Source organism: Squalius cephalus (assembly GCF_949319135.1).
Source record: "Squalius cephalus genome assembly, chromosome: 17".
NCBI lineage: Eukaryota > Metazoa > Chordata > Actinopteri > Cypriniformes > Leuciscidae > Squalius > Squalius cephalus.
In genome coordinates this window covers 9077500-9101422 of record NC_137138.1, presented here as the reverse complement: position 1 = coordinate 9101422, position 23923 = coordinate 9077500, and the positions used below count along the sequence as shown (strand labels likewise).

Below are 23923 nucleotides of genomic sequence, written 5' to 3'. Positions count from 1 at the left end.
GACTACTGACATCTGACATTGCAAATGTCAATGCATCAGACTGGAATGGTTTAAACATCCATCCATCAATCCATATCAGGGTTATTATTATAACTGAAACTAAAACTAAAACCATTAAAAAAAAATCATTACTTGAAATAAAATAAACGGTAAATGAAATAAAATATATAAAAAAAATAAAAAAACATTTTGATGTACCAAAAAAACTAAAACAATACAACAAAACTAAACTGAAATTTAACTGAAATTTAAATGAAAATGGAAATATAAACTAAGTCTAATTTAAAATATGAATAAAAACTATAATAGTATCTCAATGATACTAAAATAACACTGATCCATATATCTTCATTCATTTTAGAAAGTAGTATAAAATGCACTTTTAAACATTTCAACATAAAATAAAATTCAACAAACTAAAAATATAAAAAACTAAATAATTTTAAAAAGTAAAATCTGTTAATTAAATTTTTTACAATTATTATTAAAATAAAAATAAACTGATTAATAAATAAATAAATACATTTAAATAAATAAATAAATAAATAAAACAAATAAATAAATTTGTTATTAATGCCTTAATGCTTTCTTTTTGTTGTTTATTTTCCACAAATAAATCAAATGTGAATTTAAGCATGTGTGTTGTTTCCAAGCGTTTCTCGTCAAATGACAGGTGTCTCAGGTCACCCGCCACTGTGCAAAAAGACCCCTGGATGGTAGCTGGTTATAATTTCACACCATCCATCTATCCATCTATCCATCCATCCACCAACCTATCTATCTACAAGATTTGTTGCATATTTTATGTTTCTAAAACAGCAATATCAGATATTCCATGCCTCTATATACATTACACAGTCCATATTATTGTTTAATCGTAAGTGGTTCAAATCACAATTCATAGGACATCATCTGTAAATCTATGTGGTTTGGTGCTGGTCCAAGTGTGTTTATTTACCTCTTAGAGGGGAAAGGTGGAGGAGGTGTGTCTCCACTGATACTATCGCAGTAACGCTCCAGGAAACTGCGCAGGTATGTAAACGTGCTCTCCTCAAGATCCACACAAAATGGCCTGTGCCAAGCCACCAGCTGCCTGCCACACACAAAAGACACATAGATAATTCACATTCAGTCATGCCAGAAAAACAATGTTAAGTGAACATATTTGAATAATGGAAAATGGAAACGCGATTGCATTAATGCATTAGTGGTGAAACTCACTCCAGATGGAGCGATACGGGTTTTGATTTGCATGACGAATATGAGAATGTTGTCGTTTCCTGTGGGCTCAAACTCATTTCAGGACAAACTGCTTTTGGTTTGGGTTTAGATGAGGAAGTGAGGGCTTTTTATTTCCATTATCCACAGACAATGAGGCACATAAATAATGAAATACTGTACATGCATTGTGGAAGACCCTTAATATCACGCATTACAGCTACTGAAATAGGTCTTTGTCTCTCTCTCCTCACCTGTCTGTAGGAACTGCTGTCCAGGCCAGGCTGTGGGACGTGCCTGCAGTGATCTGCTGTATTGAAACCCCTTCTAGACCAATCACCTTCTTGGGTTTGGTGACTGGCGTTGAGGTGTGGCCCTGCCCACACTGGCCCATGGCATTGTTGCCCCAAGCAAACACTTCGTTTTCTGTAACAAAAAACAATCAAATTGCATAAGCATTTTCGTGAATCTGAGAATTTAATTTAAGTGAATAACGACTTAGATTTAGTCTTTTCCTCACATAGGTATCATAGGGTTTCAAAAGATTTGGAATGTAGTACATAAGTTGTATGGACTTTTATAGAGTCCGTTTTGAGGCTTGAAAATAGTAACTAGTACAGCTCTTCAAAACCCTCTTTTTGTGTCCCACAAAAATACAAATATTAGATACAATTTTTTTTTTAATTAAAACAAAATGTAGAAAATGTTAAAAAAAAATTAAACAAAATGTAGCCTTTGCAACTAACATAAATAAGTTTAAATTTAAGTAAAGCTATAAGCTATATAGAAATTGCTACAAAATATAATAAAAATGACAAAGGCACATAAAAAAATATTAAAACAAACTAAAATTAAAATAATAATAATAAAAAAATTATATAGTATAAAATAATAATAATAATAATAAAATATCATTGATCTACAAATAATTTCTATAAAATAAATTACTCATTAAATCATTTAATTTAATTATAAATACTGTGGACAACACACAACTCTGTAGCCTTACTTTAGAAAAAAAACTTTTTGTCTAATAATATTGTAGACAACAAAATTTGCCTTGTGGAGCAGAAATTACATAATATTTCATGTTTTTTCATTTGTTTCTCCATCTCTCTCACCGTGAGACAGAGCGAGACAGTGGCTGTCTCCACAGGAAATGTCGATGACTTTAGTGATGCTGAGTTCCTCTATCAACCGAGGTCTGAGAGAGGTGGTCTCAGACGAGCCGCAGCCGAGACACGAGCCGCAGCCCCACGCAAACACCTGCATCGCACACACAGGAGAGCATAGAGACACAAGAATTTATAAGGGTGGATATAACGGTACATGTTTACTCAGTTCAAGTCTGTGGGATAAATGAGTGGTTGTATATACCTGGCCAGCAGATGTCAAAGCCAGTGATGACTGACTCCCAGCACACACTTTTCTGATAATAAAACCATGCAGGGCTTCTATCACTTTAGGCCTGTATACACGGTTTGTGTCCCCATGTCCCAGTTTACCTGTAACACAAACACACCATTCACACACACACACAGAAAGAAAACCCTCTGACATGGACAACAGTAATTTAAGGTGTGTCAAATTCAGAGGACGCGCCAGTACTTGCATCAACAACGGTCTCTATATTTCGCCTTTATTTCAAACATGTTTAAGCTTGTCTGTGGATATTATATCTGATAGTGCTGCACTGCAGAATTTTTCTTGCTCTACTTATGAAAAGTAAGAGTCACTATGTCCTACTCACTCCGGAGGGCAGAAGACAGAAGAATGTGTATGTGTGCACATTGATTTTGATCCAGAATGTTACCTGAACAACTGCTGTAAACTGTGTATAGCTGTTAAAATTGCTGTGGCAAATAAAACTTGAGTCAAATATTCCCTCTTTGCATGCCATTCAATTCAAATTGTTCAATTCATGTGGGGAAAAAAGAACACAAAAATCTATTATCACAGATATTCAGGAGCAATTGAATTTTGAAATAAGAGACCAGTGGGTGGATGGATGGATGGATGGACTACTAAATTAACTAGATAATTAAATAATTCATTCATTCATATTTTGAATAAATTTGTATCTATATATGTTAAGCTAAAAATGTTACTTTGCCTGTGAAGACCTAAATATTTGTAGAATATCAGTGTGAATATCTGTAAAAAAATAAAAATAAAATAATAAATACAATAAATAAAAAAAAATCAAACAAACAAACAAAGAAAGAAATAAAGTAAATAAAGAAAAAATAAGATTTAAAAAAAATGGTTGAATACCAGTCTCTCTCTATTTGAAATCCCAGGCAAAACATTATTAAAATAAAATGACTTCAGTCTTCATGAAGATTTGAGGATTTTTAATCACTAAATAGCAAATTGACTTACAAAGAGAGTCTGTACACGTTACTAACAGCCTTGAAAAAGGCGCTTTGCTAAAGGATGACTATCTTACATTTGTCTGGTAATGTCTCTAAGACTTCAGCGAGATGACGGAAAATGTTCATGAGAAATTAAATTATGACTGAAAAATGTAAATGCTACAGAAGCATATAATATGGCCACTTCATTACAGGCTTTCACTGTCATTTGCTTCCAGTTATTTTAGCTGTACAAAAAAGCACATTATGCTGCTTGATATTGCAAACTGGCATTTCTTATATTATTTTAATGTACTTACATAATTATAAACCTAATCAGAAGTCTCGCACTTTCACAGAAAAGAAAAACACATTGCAAAATAAGGTGGTTATGAAATATTACCATTGTCCCCTCCTCCAAAGGACCAGACGATTCGGCCATCTTGAGCCACAGCGATGGTGTGAGAGCTGCCACAGGCCACTTGCCCGACCCCACTGATGTCCTTGACCAGAGTGGGCACATTACGACTGTGACTGTCGCTGTGACCTACATGACAGACAGACAGACAGAGTAAAAATAAGACAGAGACAGACAGGCAGAACTTCTGACACAACAGCCTGACTCAGTCTTGTTGACTGCCTGACCAATTATTTCTCTGAGGATTAAAAAAACAACAACCTCTGTGCACAGCAGTCTTTCAAACCATTAAAACCACCTCACAGAAATCAATAGTGAATTGTATTTCACTGACAACACTACATCTGAGAACATATACTCAGGTCTCAAGTGTGTGCGTGTGCGTGTGTGTTCAGTGATGTTGAGGGTCTGTAAGAGGAGAGTGATGTACCGAGTCGACCGAAGTCGCCTTCCCCCCAGGTGTACAGCTCTCCGTCATTAGTCACCGCAGCACTGTGTCTGTATCCAGCAGACACACACACCACCACCTGCAATACACACACAGGAAACACGCACACTTTTACAAATGCAATGATAACACACAAACTAGTTTCTTACATTTTCTGAAGAAATATTAGTGGTTGCCAGGGTGTTTATATGCAGTTTCAGGTCATGTGGTAGCTATGGAATTGGAAGTAATTACCAGAGTATTTGGGGAGCTGCTTACTCGCCCAAGTCAAAAGAGCCCAGGCAAATACTCTGGATAAGACATGACTGAAGAAAAAAAAAGCTACATTCTGCATGTAGAAAACATTATTTCCTCTCACCTTTCCTAAAAGAGGGCCCTGTATAATCTTAGGATATTTCTGCGTGGCGCTGTTCCCGTGGCCCAGTTTGCCGTAATCTCCGTCTCCCCAGCTGAACACCTCTCCCTCGGCCGTGACGGCCAGCGTGTGTCCGTCTGATCCCTTGGACGATGACACCTTCCTCATGGTGCGAGGCGGTTCCAGAACCAGCTTCTTAGGCATAGACTGGTTATTAGAGTCTCCCAATCCCAGACGCCCATAACTACCCTTCCCACAAGCCTTCACTGCACCATCAGCAGATACAGAGAATGTGCAGTACTGGCCAGCCTCAATCTGCAGGTGGAAAAACAAGAGCACCGTTTAGAGCTGAGTGAATTGAATCAACTGTGATCAAGGATGTTTAAACTGTATTAGTGAAAAGGCACAGTTTATTAAGATGCGGCTGCTGTTTTCTAAATTGTATTTCTCAATAATAATGAATAGACATGTCTGTGTTAAAAAAGCAGAGACTGCTGGGCCTGAATGCCACTCCAGATTAGATAACAGAACTTTCCAAAACACATATTCTGTCAGAGAGGAAACTAAGAAATTTAGATCGGTACAGATGGTTTGCTATTATTTATAATATAGTAAATAAGCCTGACTGCATTATAACATATACTAAAAAAATAAAAAAATTATCACTTCTTGTTGCCTCTAAAAGTTGTAATTAAAAACTTAAAAATAAATAAATATAAAATTAAAAATGATGCTCTTTAAAAATATACATATAATTTTACAAAAACAAAAAGACAGTCATTGGCCCCATATGATGCATTTCTTGTCATGCAACTAATAATTAAATTAATTAACTTTTTCTAACTTTTTTCTGTCATACTGAAAAGAGGAACCAAAGTGCAAACTTGAACAGTTTAATATTTCTTATAAACAGTTTACCAAGCTAACATTTCAATAGCATATCTGCCATCCATAAAATCTGCCAAAAATGCTTATAAAGCTCATATTAGACTGCAAAACTGTCAATCTAATATAAATGAGCTAAGAGCCCAGACAGTGCCTTTACCAACAAAACAATTGGCTCTTTTAATTAAAAGCTATTTTGTACAGCCGTCAAATTGAGCGTTGGGATCTCTCTCATAAAATTTTTCTCCGAGTGGTCTTTCTTTTCCTTCTCATGCTGTCTCTGTTGGAACTAATGTAAGCTTCATGACAGCTTCCAGTTATTTGGGTTTTCATCACACTTGAGTAACACAAACCCACACACACCATTTGTGCATCGCTGAAGCCCTGAGCCAGTTTGGGCTGTAAAATCTTCTCCAGCGTTCCCTCGGCGAGCTGATGGCTGCTGTTGCTACCCCACACGTACACCATGACGGCGTCGTTCTCCGAGCCGGAGGAAGAGGAAGAGCCCGTGTTACATGAGCACAAGCAGTTAGAGGCCAGGGTGCAGATCTACAACACACACACAGATTAAAGATTTATTTATGAGAATAAAGACTCATAGAGGCCAAAGTCTCTCCAACTTGGCATAAGAAATCTTAACAGCCTAATATAAACACCCTATATTACAGTCTGTGAACACTTATAGATTTATTCGCACAAACACACCTCTTCAAAAAGGCAAAGAGCAACATGCGAGAGGCTACAGAGTCCGTCAGCATCTTTCTTCAGCACCTGAGTATTGACGGATTCACCACGAAAAGCCTGTAAGAACAAACAACAAATGAAATGCTGCAGTGGATCGTTCAAAAAATAAAAGGTACTGTAGAACCAAAAAAAAAAAAACTGATAACACTCTATTTTTTAACTCTGACAAAATAAAATGCTGCCTTATTGCTTGAAGTCAAAATGAAACAGAAGTTGTGACAGATCTTTTCTTCCATATTATGACATGCATCAGAGTGAAATAAAAATGGGCGAGGACTTCTATCAATTGGCTATTGATTGAATGGAGGCTGAATGCGAGCTTGCAGTCAATAGCAAGAAACGGTTGGTTAAAGCGGAATAAATGTTTGGAAGTACAACATATATCACCAAATAGAAGTCTGTCACTTCACAGGAAGATCAAATTAACAGCATGTATTTATGTTTTCGAATTTTGCATTAAGATTACCATTTAAAGGATTTGAAGGCAAGATGAAACCGAATTAGCAACCCATGTTCCACTTCTAGCAACCCACTTAACTGATTAAAATAAAATATGAATTGAGAAAACAACATGTAGAGTAGGACTTTTGAATTAAAAAGTGGCCTAAATGCTAAGGTTTGCTAAAACGCAACATCTAAATAACCGATTGGCTATTGGTTAGTGTTATCCAGTAGCCAAGCCTAGGTGACATTATCATGAAAAGAAAATTGGTTCATTATGTTTTGACTGAAGATTACGAAGATAGTCTCAAGTCTCAATACTGGCACCAATGTGCTTAACCAGCTAGATTTTCACAGAACAAATCAACTTTGCACTCTGGAGTAGGGGAATCTATAAACAAACAGTTGCTTCAATATGGGGAACAAGTTCTGCTGAACTTCAAGCACAAAAGCCTTGAAGTAGACATATTTCCCATTAATTAAGACATGAATAAATAAGAGCATGGCAGGTCTGGTGTGGCTCGTGCGGCTTTCAGTGCTGGGAAGTCGGCCAAGAGCTCCCAGTCAAATGAAAGCCGCAATCTTATTTAGAGCAAGGAAAAACGTTTGAGCCATTCCTGCCCTCCATGAGAGGAATACAGAATAATGGTATACTACTCTATGGTGCTAATGTATTAGAAGTACAGTAACAATTAGCAACAATGATTTTGTTTAAGTGCCGAGGGAGGGATGAACAAATGGAGGAAGGTGTTAGCCTAGCCTCAGTTCTGTAACTCTATACTCTCTCTGTGTGCAAAAGAGGCACAGCTTTCTATACTAGTGCCCATTACCCATTAGTATTACTGTGTATATTACTTCACTTATGCTATTAGCATGACCGCTAGGTCAACCGCATTGTGTAGGAACACACCGTGTGCTGGCGCATTTGTTGCAGTGTTTGATGGATCAGCTCGTAGCCCACTCCAACTGTTTCAGAGGTGGTGGAAGAAGCAGAGGCGGCCAACGCCACCTCCACCCACTCCAGAAGGAAGCGCAAGGACCCTCTTTGTAAGGCTAGCGAGAGAAGGAGCTCCAGGGCTAGCCTGCGACCCGCCCGATCCGCCCCGGACCCGCTGACAGCCGTCTTCTTCAGGAAGTCTCCAACTTGCGCAAGACAGTCGAGCCCCACTGTTGGGATCTTGTTCTCGTTGGCCAAGGATAGAGGAGGCAGGGCGGCCAGGACTGAAGACGCAGTGGCCAATACCTCATTGCACAAAGCGACATCTGGTGGGTTCTCAAGACGCCCCCGCTGCCAACTCTGCCTCAGTAGAGCAAAAAGGAGACTCAACCCAGTCCGGACACCCATTTCAATAAGAACGTCCGTGCCCGACTTTGAACGGGAACTGCCTGTTGGCCATGGCTCAGACACTGACTCCAGAGTGCCCCCTTCTGCACTGGAGGATGAGGGCTGTGGGGGGAGCGGTGCTCGGAATCGGTCATGATACTTGCTATGGAGGGCGTAGAACACCCTCTGGAGGATCACCAGCCTGTGGTGCAGGGATAGGGCAAAGGGGGTCCTTGCCAGCATGCGGTGGGCCAGGCATCGTTGACTATGTAGCAGCGCGGAAAGATATTCCTCCTTCTCCTCCTCAGCACTGGATTCGTACTGGAAGTCAGGCAAGCGTGGACCCATTAGGTCCTGCACCGGCTGGGCCAAGCCCACGACCTCCTTGTTGTAGAGCAGCTTTGCATAGAGAGCAGACGCTCCGTGCCGTGTGGCTGTCTGAACGCTGTCCTCCGCTGCCCAGGAGCTGTTCAGGTGCTCCTGCCACTTGAGCATCACGTGTGTCTGAGAAGGCACCATCACTGTACATTATTCACACACAAGAGGCACATAGCTGGAAAAGAGAAAGAAAAAACAAAAGTAAGAGACATTTAAAAATAGTGTACAACAAAGAGTTTTAATTAGGATTGTGTATTGAGAACCGGTTCCAAATTTCCAAGAACCGGGGATTCGATAAGACACATGTATTTTGATTCCGTTTAACAATTCCTGTGTTCACATTTTAATGTGATTTTAATGTAAGCAATAAATGTAATTTAAATAAATTCCAGGGCCTAATAGATTTGAATAAATTCTAATAAATAATCAAATTAATACATTTAAATAAATAATCTAATTAGAGTTTGTGTCTGAACTAGCATTTCAATTCATAATGGAAACCAGGACATAACCTACCACTGTAGGCATTTGAGGGGCATCTCACCCATAATATTCAGATTATTAGTCAACCAATATGTGTAATACAATGGTTGCTTTCTAAATTATTATATTTGGCCTCCCACAATCTAGAACATGTGGTTATATCCTTGTCAGAAACAGACTACAAACCGCTCTTCCCCAAAAAAAAGATGTACATGTCTTTCCTCTAGAGCCTCTCTGAAGGAAATTTCTTGACAGACTGCACTTGTTTTCCTGTCGTGATGTAAGAAATGTATGAGATAGCATATGTAGAAGGGAATCAAGGTCATTTTCCTGAGGCACGGTTTGATAGAACATGAGGAACACATCAGCTTACTTGCCGAAGACAACAATAGTCATGCATTACAGATTAGCCTAATTAACAAATCACTGACCCCTACCCCCCACCATATTTGTGACTCAATCAGAAGGTTTAGACTTCACCCTAATGTGTAAAACTGATTACAGACTCCAGCGGCTGTAAGTAGCCAACGAATAACCTAATGAGAGGTGAAGTCAACATGAAAACAGCCTAAAAGCACCCGGGTTTCTCCTCTCTGGGTCTCTTTCCAACCTGAGAGACAGTTAGCATTCATTTGAAGATAACAATGAATGTATCCACTTAAAAACTAGCATGTGATGTATTAGCTCAAACTATACCTGTAAACTCTAGATAAGATGGAGGCCTTTTTTTATTCCAGCCTTCACTTTTTATTGCTATCCTTTTAATTTTACGTCAGGAACGTACAAAAACGTATAAATAAATCACGTTGTATTACGCGAGCATATAAATTCAACCTTGGTGATCAAGCATGTGAGACTTCCTTTAAAAACATTTTAAAAAATCTCACTGACCCCATACTTTTGAACGGCAGCCTGACTATACATTATCTTTTATTAACCACACACCATATTAACTTGCACAACTTTACCAAAGCTGTGAAGAGGGATTACTTGCGTTTTTGAGAATACAAAGAGGAAATGAGGAAACTCCGGCGGTTAGGATGAGAGATGTACTCATGATATTTTATTTCTCGGAAAACAATCATATGAATATGAAACCTCAGGAGCTGTTCAATCAGTATTGACTGACATGATTAATCCAACACTTGGACGGAAGTATGACTCAGATTTAAGATGAAAATACAGGTCTATAAAAACCTGAATGAACCAGACACCATCAGCCTGGGAATTGAGCAACCTGGACGTCTGCCTCCATCTCTGCTTGAAAACTCTCACGTCAATGAACCCAGTGACCTTCTTGTCACTTTGAGCAAGTTACCACCACTGCCCGCTGGTTAGTGTCCATGAGCAACATGACCCAGCACTTCCACGTCTGCCCACGGTCTTACAGCCCAGAATGTATTACACCTGGCAACCTCTACAGTTACACGATGTATAAAAATAAAAAGGATGCTTCTCAAAGCTGCTTCACAGTTATGTGGGAGATGGTGTGGGACCGAGTGTCACATTCCCCAGGAACTCTGACTAATCCTGCAAAAATCATGACAACAACAAGTCCTTATTGTGGCGGACTACGTAAAGAGACGCTGAGCTTATACTCTGAGGTGTTTACCACTGACATATTGACGCGAGTACAATGCTATGGGTGTAAATATAGACAATCTTAGGTTACACGTTACTATTAATAATGAGAAAGAGGTAGTTAAGCACCCAAATAGTAATTTTAGATCATGTTTAAAAATAGAGGCAGAGAACATGCAGTTTTAAACCAATGTTGATCTGATAGCTCATGGGTGTGCTTTCCAAATTAAAAATGGAGGACAAAATAACTGTTGGGTCATTCCTGCGACGACGTTCAGAATCATGTTCACATGTCTACATGTGTTGGATATATTAAATCATATTGGTTAGTTTTCTTACACTTTTTAATGCTTATTTGATGAAAGCAGTAAAAACAGTAATAATGTGAAATATTATTACAATTTAAAATACCCGTTTTCTTTTTAATGTATTTTAAAATGTAATTTATTCATGTGATGCAAAGCTGAATTTTCAGTATCATTACTCCAGTCTTCAGTGTCACATGATATTTCAGAAATCATTCAAATATGCTGATTTTCTGCTCAAGAAAGATATATTATCATTATCAATGTTAAAAACAGTTGTGATGCTAAAAACTCATTTGGAAATGTGATGAATTACTTTGGTTTGAGAAAAATACAAACATCTTCTGATCTTTCTTTGGGAATATCGTTTTAATTGGCAATCAATCAGGCTTTTCTGTGTCCTCAATATCACTGTCCATCCTGTTAGTGTTTTGTAAAAGCCAGTTCCTTAATAACATTATCTTCCAGGAAGTGACATCATTTTAGTGGGAAAACACAGCTAAAAAATTACAAGTATGCACCAGCAATGGATTTTATGATTTTTATGAGATACTTTTTAAATTTAGCAGACGCTTTTATCCAAAGCGACTTTTTGTGTAACTTAAAAAAATTCAATTCTGTTTGATAAAATTACAGAAATCATTATGATATTATAAAAGAAACTCAAAAGATGGTTAAAAATATCCACATTAGATATTAACATTGACACCCTCATGCCAGCCAAAATTTTACCATCCTGTAAATTTCCTTTGTCTTTACAAAAGAAGATATTTTGGAGAATGTCAGTCGGTAACCAAAACTAGTTGATGGGCCCCATCGACCTCCATATGAAAAAATATATACTATGGAAGTCAATGGGGCCCATCAACTAGAAGAAACAAAAACATACAGGTTTGGAACAACTTGAGGGTGAATAATTTTCATTTTTGGGTGAACTATCCCTTTAAAAGACAACACGAGCGTTTCAAAAGAATGCTGCATAACAGAAATGAGCCAGTAAAAATCTGTATAATCATAAATATCAATCTGGTGTCTCATTTGACTTAATGGAAATAATTCATGAAATGTTTTCAGGTATTTCTTGGAATCCCAGATCCAAATTAGCTCAGTCAAATGATGGAAACAGGAAAAAAAAAAATGTTAACCGGAAACAAAAAGCGCATGGAACCACAGGGTCATTCCCAGCCACAGGAGGTCAAGGACTGAGCTTGAATCTGTCAGACAAACATAAAGCTGCCCAGCCAAGAGTTTCCACTGCCAAGTGCTGACCTTCTGTTGAAGTGAGAGAGCGAATTCAATTCAGCCAGTCAAAATGGTCTGGGGGGCTGATAGTCTGAACACCTGACTAATCCAGGGCAACTGCGACAACTAAAACTTCTGTCCGGTGTGATCACATTTCACACAGAGGGCATCAAAATATAGGCCAAGAAGAGAAGACGGTAAACGCACAACTGTGAACTAAAAAAGCTGAGCTTTGGGGTTTGTGCTGAAAGACACATGTCTCCTGAACACTGTATTAAAAAAAATTCCTATCAGAGGCGCCTGGCTCGTTATGAGATTTGGATCGACTTGTTTGCAGACGTAAACAAAGAAGCGCACGCACAACAATACTATCATGCAGTACGGTAAAGTTCTCCTCTCCCAGAATTGAGAAACTAACAGATTATTAATTATTAGAGCTAATTATTATCATATTAAAACTAAAATGATTATTATTTGTACGTTTTTTAATTGTATTAAAAAAAGTGTACTGATTGTCAGTACACTTCTTATGGGAACAGTAACCCTGGAGTAACCTGATGTTAAAGTTCTGTCATCATTTACACACGCCCACGTCGTTCCAAACCGACATGAGTTCTTTCTTCTATGAAAAGCAAACTAATATATATTTTGCGTAAAATAAATAAATACAATTAAAGTAACTGGGGACTGGAGCTATCAAGCTCCAAAAATGACACACACACAAAAAAAAACACACCATAAAACGAATCCATAAGACTTCTGCCTTATATTCCAAGTTTTCTGCATCCTTATGATAGATTTGTTTGGGAACAAATCAGAATTATTAAAGTTATTTACTACAAATTTCCATTCTGGCTCCGAAATATCTTTTGCACTTACATTTAAATGAATAGACTTAACAAATGACATGCAAGAACCAGTTATTTTTGACTTCACTGACATCAAACCTGGCTCAAGTTGGATTAATATTCACATGAATAAATTATATGATATTTCAAGGTGCCTGTAATTTTGGAGCTGGAAAGCCCTCATGTCCATTCACTATCATTGTATGGTAAAGATCAGCTTTGACAAAATTCTGCAAAATATATATTTTTTGTTTGCATTCCACATAGGACAGGAAAACATTAGGGTTAGGGTGAGTAAATAATGACAGTATTTTCATTTTTGGGTGAACTGTCCCTTTAAATGTATTGCTCAAAGGAACAATGGAGACAGTTCACGGTTCACCTGTTCTCTGCTGTAAAGACCAAATTGGACCAGCATGAATTTCATAGTTTGGTGCTTGTCTAGCTGGTGGACCAGTAAAACTATACTGTTAAACAAAAGACAATGCTGGTCAACCAGTATTGTCTTTCTAATAAGGTTGGTTAACCAAGGGAGGCTTGCTTTGTTAAGCTAGTTAAAATCCAGGTACGGACACTAGCATTCAGGCATCTAAAGGAACACATCCAGGTCTTTTACAACAGTGGTTTGAACCTATAATCTATAACCCCAACACCACGACATCACCCCAAAGAATCTGCTATTTCTTAAGCATGGTGGACCAGAATGCATCAGTTATGGTCTTTCAAATAATGCTCTATCCATCTAAACCCCATAATCTTGATAAAATACAACACATTATGCAAAATGTGAACACAATTAGATCAGTTACCACAACAACATGTATGAACTGTCACTTGGACAAGACTTAACGTACATTGTTGCATCAGCTGAGACTAAAAACAACAGTGATAGATACAAAAATAGCTGACATATGCGAGCTCAACTGTTTAAAGAGCTAAACCACATTAATTACAGATACGACAAACAATTATCAGATACTGTCGAATGAAATATAAAAAAGACAGTGTAAATAACGCTTACCAAACGATTCGATATTCTCTCTTCCTTCTGTCATTCACGCCCAGCAGAACAACCCACTGCCTGCCCCCCGCAAGGCTCTTTAAACCTGCTGTCTATCAGAAAGGACGTGAATCCTCCGCTTTATTATCAACCATATGATATCCTGTATTTACTTTCACAAATACACACTTTTGAATTAAATACAACTAAACGCCACCCGGCAAAGAGGAGTTACGCAATGCGAGGACGAAATGCCGGTTAATCTCGCGCTGGAGGGTGTTTATAGTAGGGTAGGTTGCCGCTCCGCAAGCTGTTGCCATGAAAAATAGCGGCGTTCGGTTTCGGGAATGCGCGTACAGCGGAGGACTTTACGCATACGGCGTAGTGTAGTGACGTCATGACGTTTATATCGTAAGGGTCCGTTATGTCTAGCTTTTGTTTTTGCGATATTATTTACCATTACTGTATCAGGGTTATTACCGTTAAATAAGACTATTATACCATTTTGTTTATACAAAATAAACGCTGCAATTTTTCATTCATCTTTTTACTCATCAATGAATCCTGAAGGTACCAAAAAAATATTAAGCAGCACAACTGTTTCCAACGTTTATATTAATAAATCATATAAGGATGATTTCTGAAGGATCATGTGACACTGAAGACTGGAGTAATGGCTGATGAAAATTCAGCTTCACGTCACAGAAATAAATCACATTTTAAAATACTTTCAAATAATAGAAAACCACTTCTTTAAATTGTAATAATATTTCACAATATAAAGGCCCGTTCACACCAAGCACGATAACTATAAGGATAACGATAAAGATAACTATGCGTCCACACCAACGAACGATAACGGTCTTTTTATTCTAAGCACGCGCGCGCGCGCCCCATTTTAAATGCGCGAGACCTTTAAATTAGAATGGATTCTGATTGACTGTCAGTGTTTTATCGTTTGACAGCTGAAAAAAAATCGTTCTGAAAGTGATCCCAACGATATCGTTCCTCATATCTTTATCGTTATAGTTGTGGTGTGAACTCTGTTATTCTTTAATATGGAGAACGATTTTTAGAATTATATCTTTATCGTTATCTTTATAGTTATCGTCCTTGGTGTGAACGGGCCTTAACTGTTTTTATTCATTTTTTATCAAATAAAAGCTGGCTTGATGAGCATAAGACTTCTTTCAAAAACATTAAAAATAGCAATGTTTCCAAACTTTTGAAAGGCACTATATATACAGATAGATAGATAGATAGATAGATAGTATATGATGAAAAATTAAGACTTATTTCAGTAATTGTCATTTAGTTTAACTTGATATAAAATTTAACAAATAAAACTAAAAAAAAAACCTAACGCTGAAATAAAATAAATTAAACCTAAAATAGTAATATTAAAAAATGAAAATAAAAATGACAAAAACACATAGTTAATTGACTAAAATTTTTACTAAAATTAAAACTGTGTATAAAAACAAAAGCTAATTCAAAATACAAACTACAATAGTATATAAATAACACTACAATAACAATGTATTTAATATTGTATTCATTTTTTTTTCTTTTATTGGAAATATTCTATCATTCAAATTATTGAACTTAAATATATAAAAATATTATATATATATATATATATATATATATATATATATATATAAATCTAGTGCAAGTCGGGTGGAAAGCAGAACAGCATCCATCACATACCTCCTCTTTCAAGCCAAGCCACAGCCATGGAGCCCTTAGAGGTCAAGTCAAGTTTGAGCAACTCTTGGCTACGCATGTAAGATTTTTGACTTAAATTTTAATCATATTGCTTGAGAAGGCTTGAAATATGCAGTAGCACACGAGTCATCTGGACCCATTCTTAAATACTTTTACTGTGCCCATCACAAACCTACAACAAAAGCACACTGAAACCACAGCGTTTTTTCAAAAAGGGTTTTTATTACAAATCAAAGTCTTCTCTCTTGTCTTAACTCTGAAACGATGGAGGACAGAGAAGTCACTTTCTTCTTCAGTCTTCTAATCCTGGCGCTCTGCAGTTTCAGCCGTTTCCTGTAGTTTGTAAGCTCGGCATTGGCCAAGTTGAAACTGTTCTGCAGCGTCTCTGGCGATTCGGCCATGTAGGTGTGATCCATGGAATGACAAACTGTGTCTGATGGCACAGAGGGATGGCAGGGTAAATGGCCATATGAAATGTTGCATCGTCCACCGGGATGAATCTCTGATGCCCCATTGCTTTCATCCACAATAACCCTCACAATCTCCTCCACAGCTTCAGCGTTTCTCAACACAACATCTCCTCGCCTCTCAAGCCTTCGCCTGGTGTGTGGTGGCTTCTTCTGCAAGTGTTTAGGGAAGGAAAAGATGGTGGGAACTGCAGCTGTAGTAAGACGCACTTTGCCCAGATTGCTTGTAGAGAAACAGCTGTCTTCAAAGTGGACAGAACATAGGCGAGAAGAAGGAGTTGGCTTCCACTTGTCCCGCCTGATGTTCACCAGCCACTGCTGCAGCCTGCTCTTATCACCTAAGGGGAAACTGAAGGAGAGATCAAGATAAATAGACAAGTGGATATATAATGAGAGAGAGAGAGAGAGAGAGAGACTTATTCCGACTAGATCAACCGATTCACTGAAAGATTCAAAGATTCGATTCAAAAGAAGCATCGCTGAATGCCCCCTAATAACGTTACAACTGTTGAAAATGTGATTAAATATAAGATGTAACGTTACGTATAACGTTATGTAAAAAAAACAAAAAAACTTGTTTACTTGTTGCTTATAAGAGCGTCATCCAGCGGAAAACGTTTTTATATAAATTGCAGCTTGTTGAATCAAACTCAACCAGAGTGCCGATGATTTTTGACAAGATTCTCCGCGCATAACTTTATTATTATTGTTGTTATTAGTATTATTATTACATATTGGCAGAGAGAAATCATAAATAAAAGTCAAATCATTTATATAGTAAATATAACTTACCGAAAAAAATTTACACTACATCCTTGTGAGTGGCGATTTGTACAATTTATAGCAGCGCACGACATCATATAAAGCTACAAGTTGAAGGCAATGACTAAAAATATAAAACTACAGAAAAACTAAGTGAGTTGTGTGTCTGTGTTTACAACCAATGCATGCACAAGAAATACTTGCTCTGGAACTCCTGGCGTCTGACAAACCAATGGAGCATTTCCGCCATCTACTGGACTGGAGTGTGGAGAGTCAGGATGGGGTTGAATGAAAAAAGCACAATAAGTATCATAAAAGTTATCCATACGACTGCGCTCTATTACATTCTGAAGCCACAAAATGACTTTGCGTGAGGAACACACTGAAGTTTAATCAGTTAAATCACCAAGTTAAAGCCTTCCCTCAACCTACCGTAGATCCCCTGCCATTATTTAATGAAACAGCGCCATCTAGTGACGGATGCCTTCACTGCAGCGCTGCTGCATGAGTTTCTCGTGTTCCTTTCCAATATAAACATTATGAAACCGGACGCAGATTTTCAAGATAAGTTTATAAATGTCTCATTAATATTCAGTGGAAAGCTCTTTTATGCTTAGTTTATATATATATATATAAAAAAAACTATTACGAATCACATGAACTAAATGGTTCATTCCCTTGTTCCATTAATATTTATTCAAAATGTTGTATTAAGGTCTAGCTTTTCTTACTCATTTAAAATTCTTAATAAAATGTAAAGATTGTTCAATTCAATTTGATGGAATTTCACTATTAATTGAAATGCGTAAATATTGAAAAAGGCTTAGCCTACTGTATCTTGATGTTTTCTTTAAGAAAAATAGGAGAGAAAAGAAAAATAAACAGATTATTTTATGGAAGAAAAAAAAAACTGTCAGTTAAAATGGGTCAATTTATGAAATATTTCGATGGTCCCCTTCTTTGAATTGTTCAGATCATAGGCTACTGAAAGAATGGAAATAGAAACTTTGATATATTATATTTATATTGAATGTATCCATATTCACACACACAATCTCCACAAAGACACTCTTCATGTCATTCTATGATATAAATAAAATTATATAAGTGCTTGTTTTGCTGTAGACGGTTCATTTAATAGCCTATTTAATATTTATTAGAATAATTGCATTCAATATTTCATGTTCAAGCTTGTGTTTAGGAGTTTAAGCTTTTTGTGACATAATTACAATGACAGAAGAGACTTCATTCCCTTCTCAAACTAGGAAAGGACCATTTTAATGCTCCTCTAACCGAAAACATCTTGTCATGCACGTTCACTTCAGGGTCACGGGGGTCATCTTTAAAAACCTTCAAATAAACAACTCCAGACTTCAGTGATGACATCAATTCCTGGATGGCAGCACGGCTCTAATTCCACTTCCACGCCGGATTTCTAAAACAGGGAAGGGGGGGGGGGGGGAGGCTGGCAAATAGACAACAACACCGGATTGAGGAAATTGACGAGGGCATACTATGTGCAAAACAAACTTGTTTAAAGCTGACAGGCATGCAGCCCGAGCTGTTTCTTTCACTGTCCCATCTAAGAAGAGGACAGCTCCTCCATAGTGCACAGCATCCAGCGTGGGCTTCGCTATCACTTCAAGTCATGCGTTTGTACGCGATCCCAGTGTTCCTGTTGATGGTGTTTGGAGGAGCTGACGCGTGGGGTCCCGGCGGTAAATACGCCGTTCACTGCCCGGACAGATGCAACCCCGCGCAGTGCGGCTCGACGCAGCGCTGCAGGCGCACGGTTCTGGATGACTGCGGGTGCTGTCAGGTCTGTGCTGCGGGACGGGGAGAGCACTGCTACCGCACCGTGTCCGGGATGCACGGCGTCAAGTGCGGACCGGGACTCTTCTGTGACTTCTACAAGGATGAGGATGATTATGGAGATGAATATGGCATCTGTAAAGGTACAGTCTGCTGCGTGCACCTGTTTAGGCAGATTGTGGGGAATTCACTTATTCAAAGTATTCAAGGATTTTGTAATCAGTTAGCTTATGCTTTCAGTATTAACACAGCTGAAGTTAAAATCAAATGCAAATTTCAGAGCAAGGGAACACTTAAAAACGACTTTGTGACATGAAGACAGAAAAACATTGAATTATTACTTTTCTCTCACCAAACAGATGAATCACATATCATCTCTTTATATAAATCAAATTATTGAATATATATATATATATATATATATATAGTCTTCTCAGTCTATCTATCTACCTACCTATCTATCTACAGTATCTATCTATCTGTCTATCTATCTAGTACCATATAAATCAATTTACATGAGATATATTATATATTTCTTTGCCAAATAACTGTAAAAATTATATATATATATATATATATATATATATATATATATATATATAAATTATGTTCACAGATGTTCTAATGATACACTGTTTATTTAAATTTAAGTTATGTCATAATATTTTCTTCTATTATTTTGATGTTTTTAGTATTACTCTATGTATTCCACGGTTTGGCAATATTGTATTATTTACAGTCATGCCAATAAAGCAATTTTAAATTTGAATTTATATATATATATAATCAAGCCTTTAATATTGTGTTTCCTATTTTCAATATAGTTTTCATAAAGGCTTTTTTAAAAAGAAGAATCATAAAGGAATTTCAAAACAATTTATGTAGAATAAACTATGCGTATGCAAGGAAATAAAAAATATTATTACAAAATGATTATAAAATCTTTATAATATATAATGTCTGTTAACTGTCCTCACAATTTCAGAATTTATTTTTGAATAGCTGATGTGTCACACAGCTTCATCTCACCTGTTCAATGCAGATTTTTCTGTTTAGAATATTCATATATTTACCAAAAGCCTCATGCTTAGCTGAAGGTTTTTGTGTGGTCTCAGGTTACAGGTTAAAGACCAGTTCAGCATACTAAAAAAAACTCACCCCAGAGTGTCTTTTCTGTGGAGTCCTTCCAGGGCCCCTCAAATTATCACTTAATGTATTATGTAAGAACAACGTGAGTTGGTGAATGAACACTTTGTATTAGTGGAACACACTCCCTCCACACCAATTCCTCACACTCAGCCCTTTAATTGAGTCTTACCACCAGTGTTAGATGTAAGTGAGCCTTTCTGATCCTTTTACACTTTATACACAAATACTGGATTAGCAATGAGCAAACATCTTCAAAAAGAGAGTATTTGCAAATGACAAGTGGAAAAGTCGTGGCAAATATTTACCTCCAGATTCTGTAATGGCTAAATTAGCTGTCACATGTGTTTTTTTCTCTTATTAGAATGCATGTATGGGACGTACGGTATGGAATGTCGTAAAGTATGCAACTGTAAAGCGGGTGGACTGTGTGACAGAGAAACGGGCGCTTGTCTCTCCTTTAAATTCTTGGCTAAAATGGCCATGCTGAAATCTCATTCAAATGAAGGTGAGTTTATTGTTTAGTAAAGTGCACATTTGTAATTCATTTTAATAATACATTTTTAAAAATTACCTTTCATATGTGTCCTTTGATATGATGTGAAATTGTGTAGAATATTATTTGTGTTAAATATTTTTTTTAATCATATGACAGGTAATGAACTGGGCTCGGGTGACACGAACACTGAAACCAGCAGCAATCGGTCCACGGCTCGCAATTTTCTCCCCCCTCGCTGACAGAAACTCACACTCTTCAGTTTAGTTAGTGTACATGTAGCATAATATATTCAAGGAGCAAACGGATGTATTTTAATATGTTTAAAAGGGTCAAAGAAAACGATATGTTTTATTCTGTATATTTTACAGATGTGTATGCCAGTTATGTATTTATTCCAAAGCATGTCACCATGAATTCACTTGCTCACACACACACACACACACACACACACACACACACACACACATACACACACACACATAAATATGCAATCATCCATTAGAGTTTAGTAACACAATAATAATGTTCCCTCAGCAACTCATTATGCTGAAACACTCAAATGAGATGTTAAAATTACGGTTGAACTGAATGAACACACACAAACACTTTTACATTATGAATGTATTAAACATGCAGCAGTGTTTATATAATCATATTTAATGACAAACACATTCTAAGAGTATACACCAGGCTCAGTTCCAAGACTGATCAGCATTAGCATCAGTTATGACTTTAATATGCCATCACATATTTGACCTCTTGGTCTCTGTAATGCTAAATGATGTTTTTAATGTGGTATATTAAGGCCAAGGAGATTATTATAATTTATGGAGTGTATATCCTTCTAATATGTTTGTAAATTATTATCTGTAAATCTTTGCTTTAAACCCCCATTGAAAGAGATAAATGAATTCTTACTGCTTTATGTATGAGATTTAAATTAAAACAATGTCATTCTGAGAAAAATTATCTTGGTTTATTACTTTCTTTTCTTTTTTTGTCAAGTTTTTAAAGTGGAATCTATTTTTAGAATATTTTAAAAGTGTGAAAAAAATCCAAAATGATAACTAATGTTTATTTATATATACACACATACATGTACATAGGCTACATTATATATATGTATATATACATACACATATACATACATACATACATACATACATACATACAGAATATATATACAGTGGGGAAAATAATTATTTGATCCCCTGCTGATTTTGTAAGTTCGACTTACAAAGAAATGAAGGGTCTATCATTTTTATGGTAGGTTTATTTTAACAGATAGAGACAGAATATCAACCAAAAAATCCAGAAAAGCACATTATATAAAGGTTGTAAATTGATTAGCATTTGATCGAGTGAAATAAGTATTTGATCCTCAACCAACCAGCAAGAATTCTGCCTCCCACAGATTGGTTATGTGCCCATAAGAAAGTACTCCTAATGTCAGTGGAAACCTGTTCACAGAATCTGTATCTTCCATTCCGACCTCTCCACTACCATGGGCAATACCAAAGAGCTGTCAAACGTCAGGGACCAGATTATAGACTTGCACAAGGCTGGAATGGGCTACAAGACCATCAGCAAGAAGCTTCGTGAGAAGGACACTTTTGTTGGTGTGATTATTCAGAAAGGGAAGAAATACAAAATTAAAAATCATTGCCCTCGGTCTGGAGCTCCATGCAAGATCTGGCCTCATGAGGTACGGATGATCACGAGAAAGGTGATGTATCAGCCCAGAACTACACGGGAGGAGCTTGTTACTGATCTCAAGGCAGTTGGGACCACAGTCACCACTACGCCGCAATGGACTGAAATCCTGTAGCGCCTGCAAGGTCCCCCTGCTCAAGAAGGCACATGTTCAAGCCCGTCTGAAGTTTGCCAATGAACATCTGATGATTCAGAGAAGGCTTGGGAGAAAGTGCTGTGGTCGGATGAGACCAAAATTGAGCTCTTTGGCATCAACTCAACTCGCCGTGTTTGGAGGAAGAGAAATGCTGATGTACCGTCAAATCTTGGACGAGAACCTCCTTCCTTCAGCCAGAACTCTGAAGATGGGTCGTGGATGGGTCTTCCAGCATGACAATGACCCAAACCACCAAGGCAACAAAGTAGTGGCTCAAGAAGAAGCACATTAAGGTCTTGGAGCAGGTCTCCAGACCTAATCCTATAGAAAACCTGTGGAGGGAGCTGAAACTTTCAGTTGGCAAGCAAAATCCTTCCTGAGATGTGTGCAGACCTGGTGACTACAACTAGCCTATACAACTAACAACAAAAAACGTCTTACCTCTGTGCTTGCCACCAAAGGTTTCTCCACCAAGTACTAAGGCATGTTTTGCTTGGGGATTAAATACTTATTTCACTTACTGAAATGCAAATCAATTTATACCCTGTATATAATGTGTTTTTTTCTGGATTTTTTGGTTGATATTCTGTCTCTATCCGTTAAAATAAACATCAAAATTATAGACCCTTCATTTCTTTGTAAGTGGGCGAACTTACAAAATCAGCAGGTGATCAAATAATTATTTCCCCCATATACTGTATATACAGTATATATATATATATATATATATATATATATACACACCCCACACACACACACATACACACACACACACATATATATGAAGAGTTCAGATGCAAAAGCCTCTAAGTGCCATCTGAAATTTTCTTCTAGAATGATAATTTTTATCAAGCTCGTATATTTAAGTTCAGTAATTTCACTTAAATGGCAATGCAAATTACCTATTAATTGTCATTTAAGTGAAATTACTTAAATATATAAGCTTTATAAAAATGATCATTCTAGAAGAAAATTTCAGATGGCACTTAGAGGCTTTTGCATCTGAACTCTTCATATATATATATATGTGTGTGTGTGTGTGTGTGTGTGTGTGTGTGTGTATACATACTGTATATACAGTATATAGGAAAATTAATAGATTTAGTCAACTTTAAACAGAAAAGGTAAAACAAATCTTTTTCCATGACAGAGTTGTCTATAAGTGTCTTAAAACCAACATCCAAAACCACTGCTAGAGAAAAAAATGATTCAATTATTTATAATTAAATAAATTAAATACTCAATTGTATTAGATTGTATTTAATTGTGTAATTAGACTTCCCCCCCCCCCTTACAATTAAACATATTTCAACTAATACAAAACCAAATACAAATATTCTAAACCCTTAAAAATAAAATATAAACTTTGAAAATGTATTTAAAGTTCATCCAGATGCTCTAACCTCTTTACAGAGGTTTCTATATGAAAACTGCCCAGTGACATGTCTTCATCCTGAACAGAACTACAGCAGATGCTCTGAAAATACCCACCGCTGACTATTAATAACCGTAAGATCCCTCACCTCGCAGAGTTCTCATATGAGGCTGTTTCCCAGCATCCCACTTGTTTATTTCCTGTGTTTCCTGACACCTGTGAAAATGGCCTTACTTCCTGTTGTTGTTGTGTCTGCCTCTG

At 37.0% G+C, this 23923-nt stretch overlaps 2 protein-coding genes across 5 annotated transcripts in view; one reads left to right on the top strand and one right to left on the bottom strand.

Annotated features, from left to right (window-relative positions):
* The window catches only part of LOC307144522 (putative E3 ubiquitin-protein ligase HERC1), a 65134-nt gene extending 50795 nt beyond the window's left edge, over nt 1-14339 (bottom strand). For all 4 annotated transcript variants that reach the window (XM_079846924.1, XM_079846926.1, XM_079846925.1 and 1 more), the window contains exons 1-11: nt 14046-14339; nt 7774-8740; nt 6384-6479; nt 6042-6227; nt 4797-5108; nt 4421-4517; nt 3976-4119; nt 2596-2723; nt 2340-2484; nt 1473-1644; nt 959-1093 (exon numbers count right to left, since the gene is read on the bottom strand). In XM_079846924.1, coding sequence (XP_079703050.1) covers nt 959-1093; nt 1473-1644; nt 2340-2484; nt 2596-2723; nt 3976-4119; nt 4421-4517; nt 4797-5108; nt 6042-6227; nt 6384-6479; nt 7774-8706 — 2348 coding nt within the window. In that variant the 5' untranslated portion in view covers nt 8707-8740; nt 14046-14339. The remainder of the gene's footprint in view (nt 1-958; nt 1094-1472; nt 1645-2339; nt 2485-2595; nt 2724-3975; nt 4120-4420; nt 4518-4796; nt 5109-6041; nt 6228-6383; nt 6480-7773; nt 8741-14045) is intronic.
* A 4102-nt stretch (nt 14340-18441) lies between these two features.
* esm1 (endothelial cell-specific molecule 1) lies at nt 18442-21399 on the top strand. The gene is made up of 3 exons (XM_079898412.1): nt 18442-18936; nt 20304-20447; nt 20595-21399. The coding sequence occupies exons 1-3, from the start codon at nt 18531-18533 to the stop codon at nt 20675-20677; spliced, it is 633 nt and encodes a 210-aa protein (XP_079754538.1). The 5' UTR covers nt 18442-18530; the 3' UTR covers nt 20678-21399.
* Nucleotides 21400-23923: the final 2524 nt, after the last annotated feature.

Bases quoted from the DNA above. Each gene is read 5' to 3' on its own strand.
- esm1 (XM_079898412.1), top strand. From the start codon at position 18,531: ATGCAGCCCGAGCTGTTTCTTTCACTGTCCCATCTAAGAAGAGGACAG. The intron at 18,937-20,303 runs GTACAGTCTGCT...TTCTCTTATTAG, and splicing joins TGAATATGGCATCTGTAAAG to AATGCATGTATGGGACGTAC. The intron at 20,448-20,594 runs GTGAGTTTATTG...ATCATATGACAG, and splicing joins GAAATCTCATTCAAATGAAG to GTAATGAACTGGGCTCGGGT.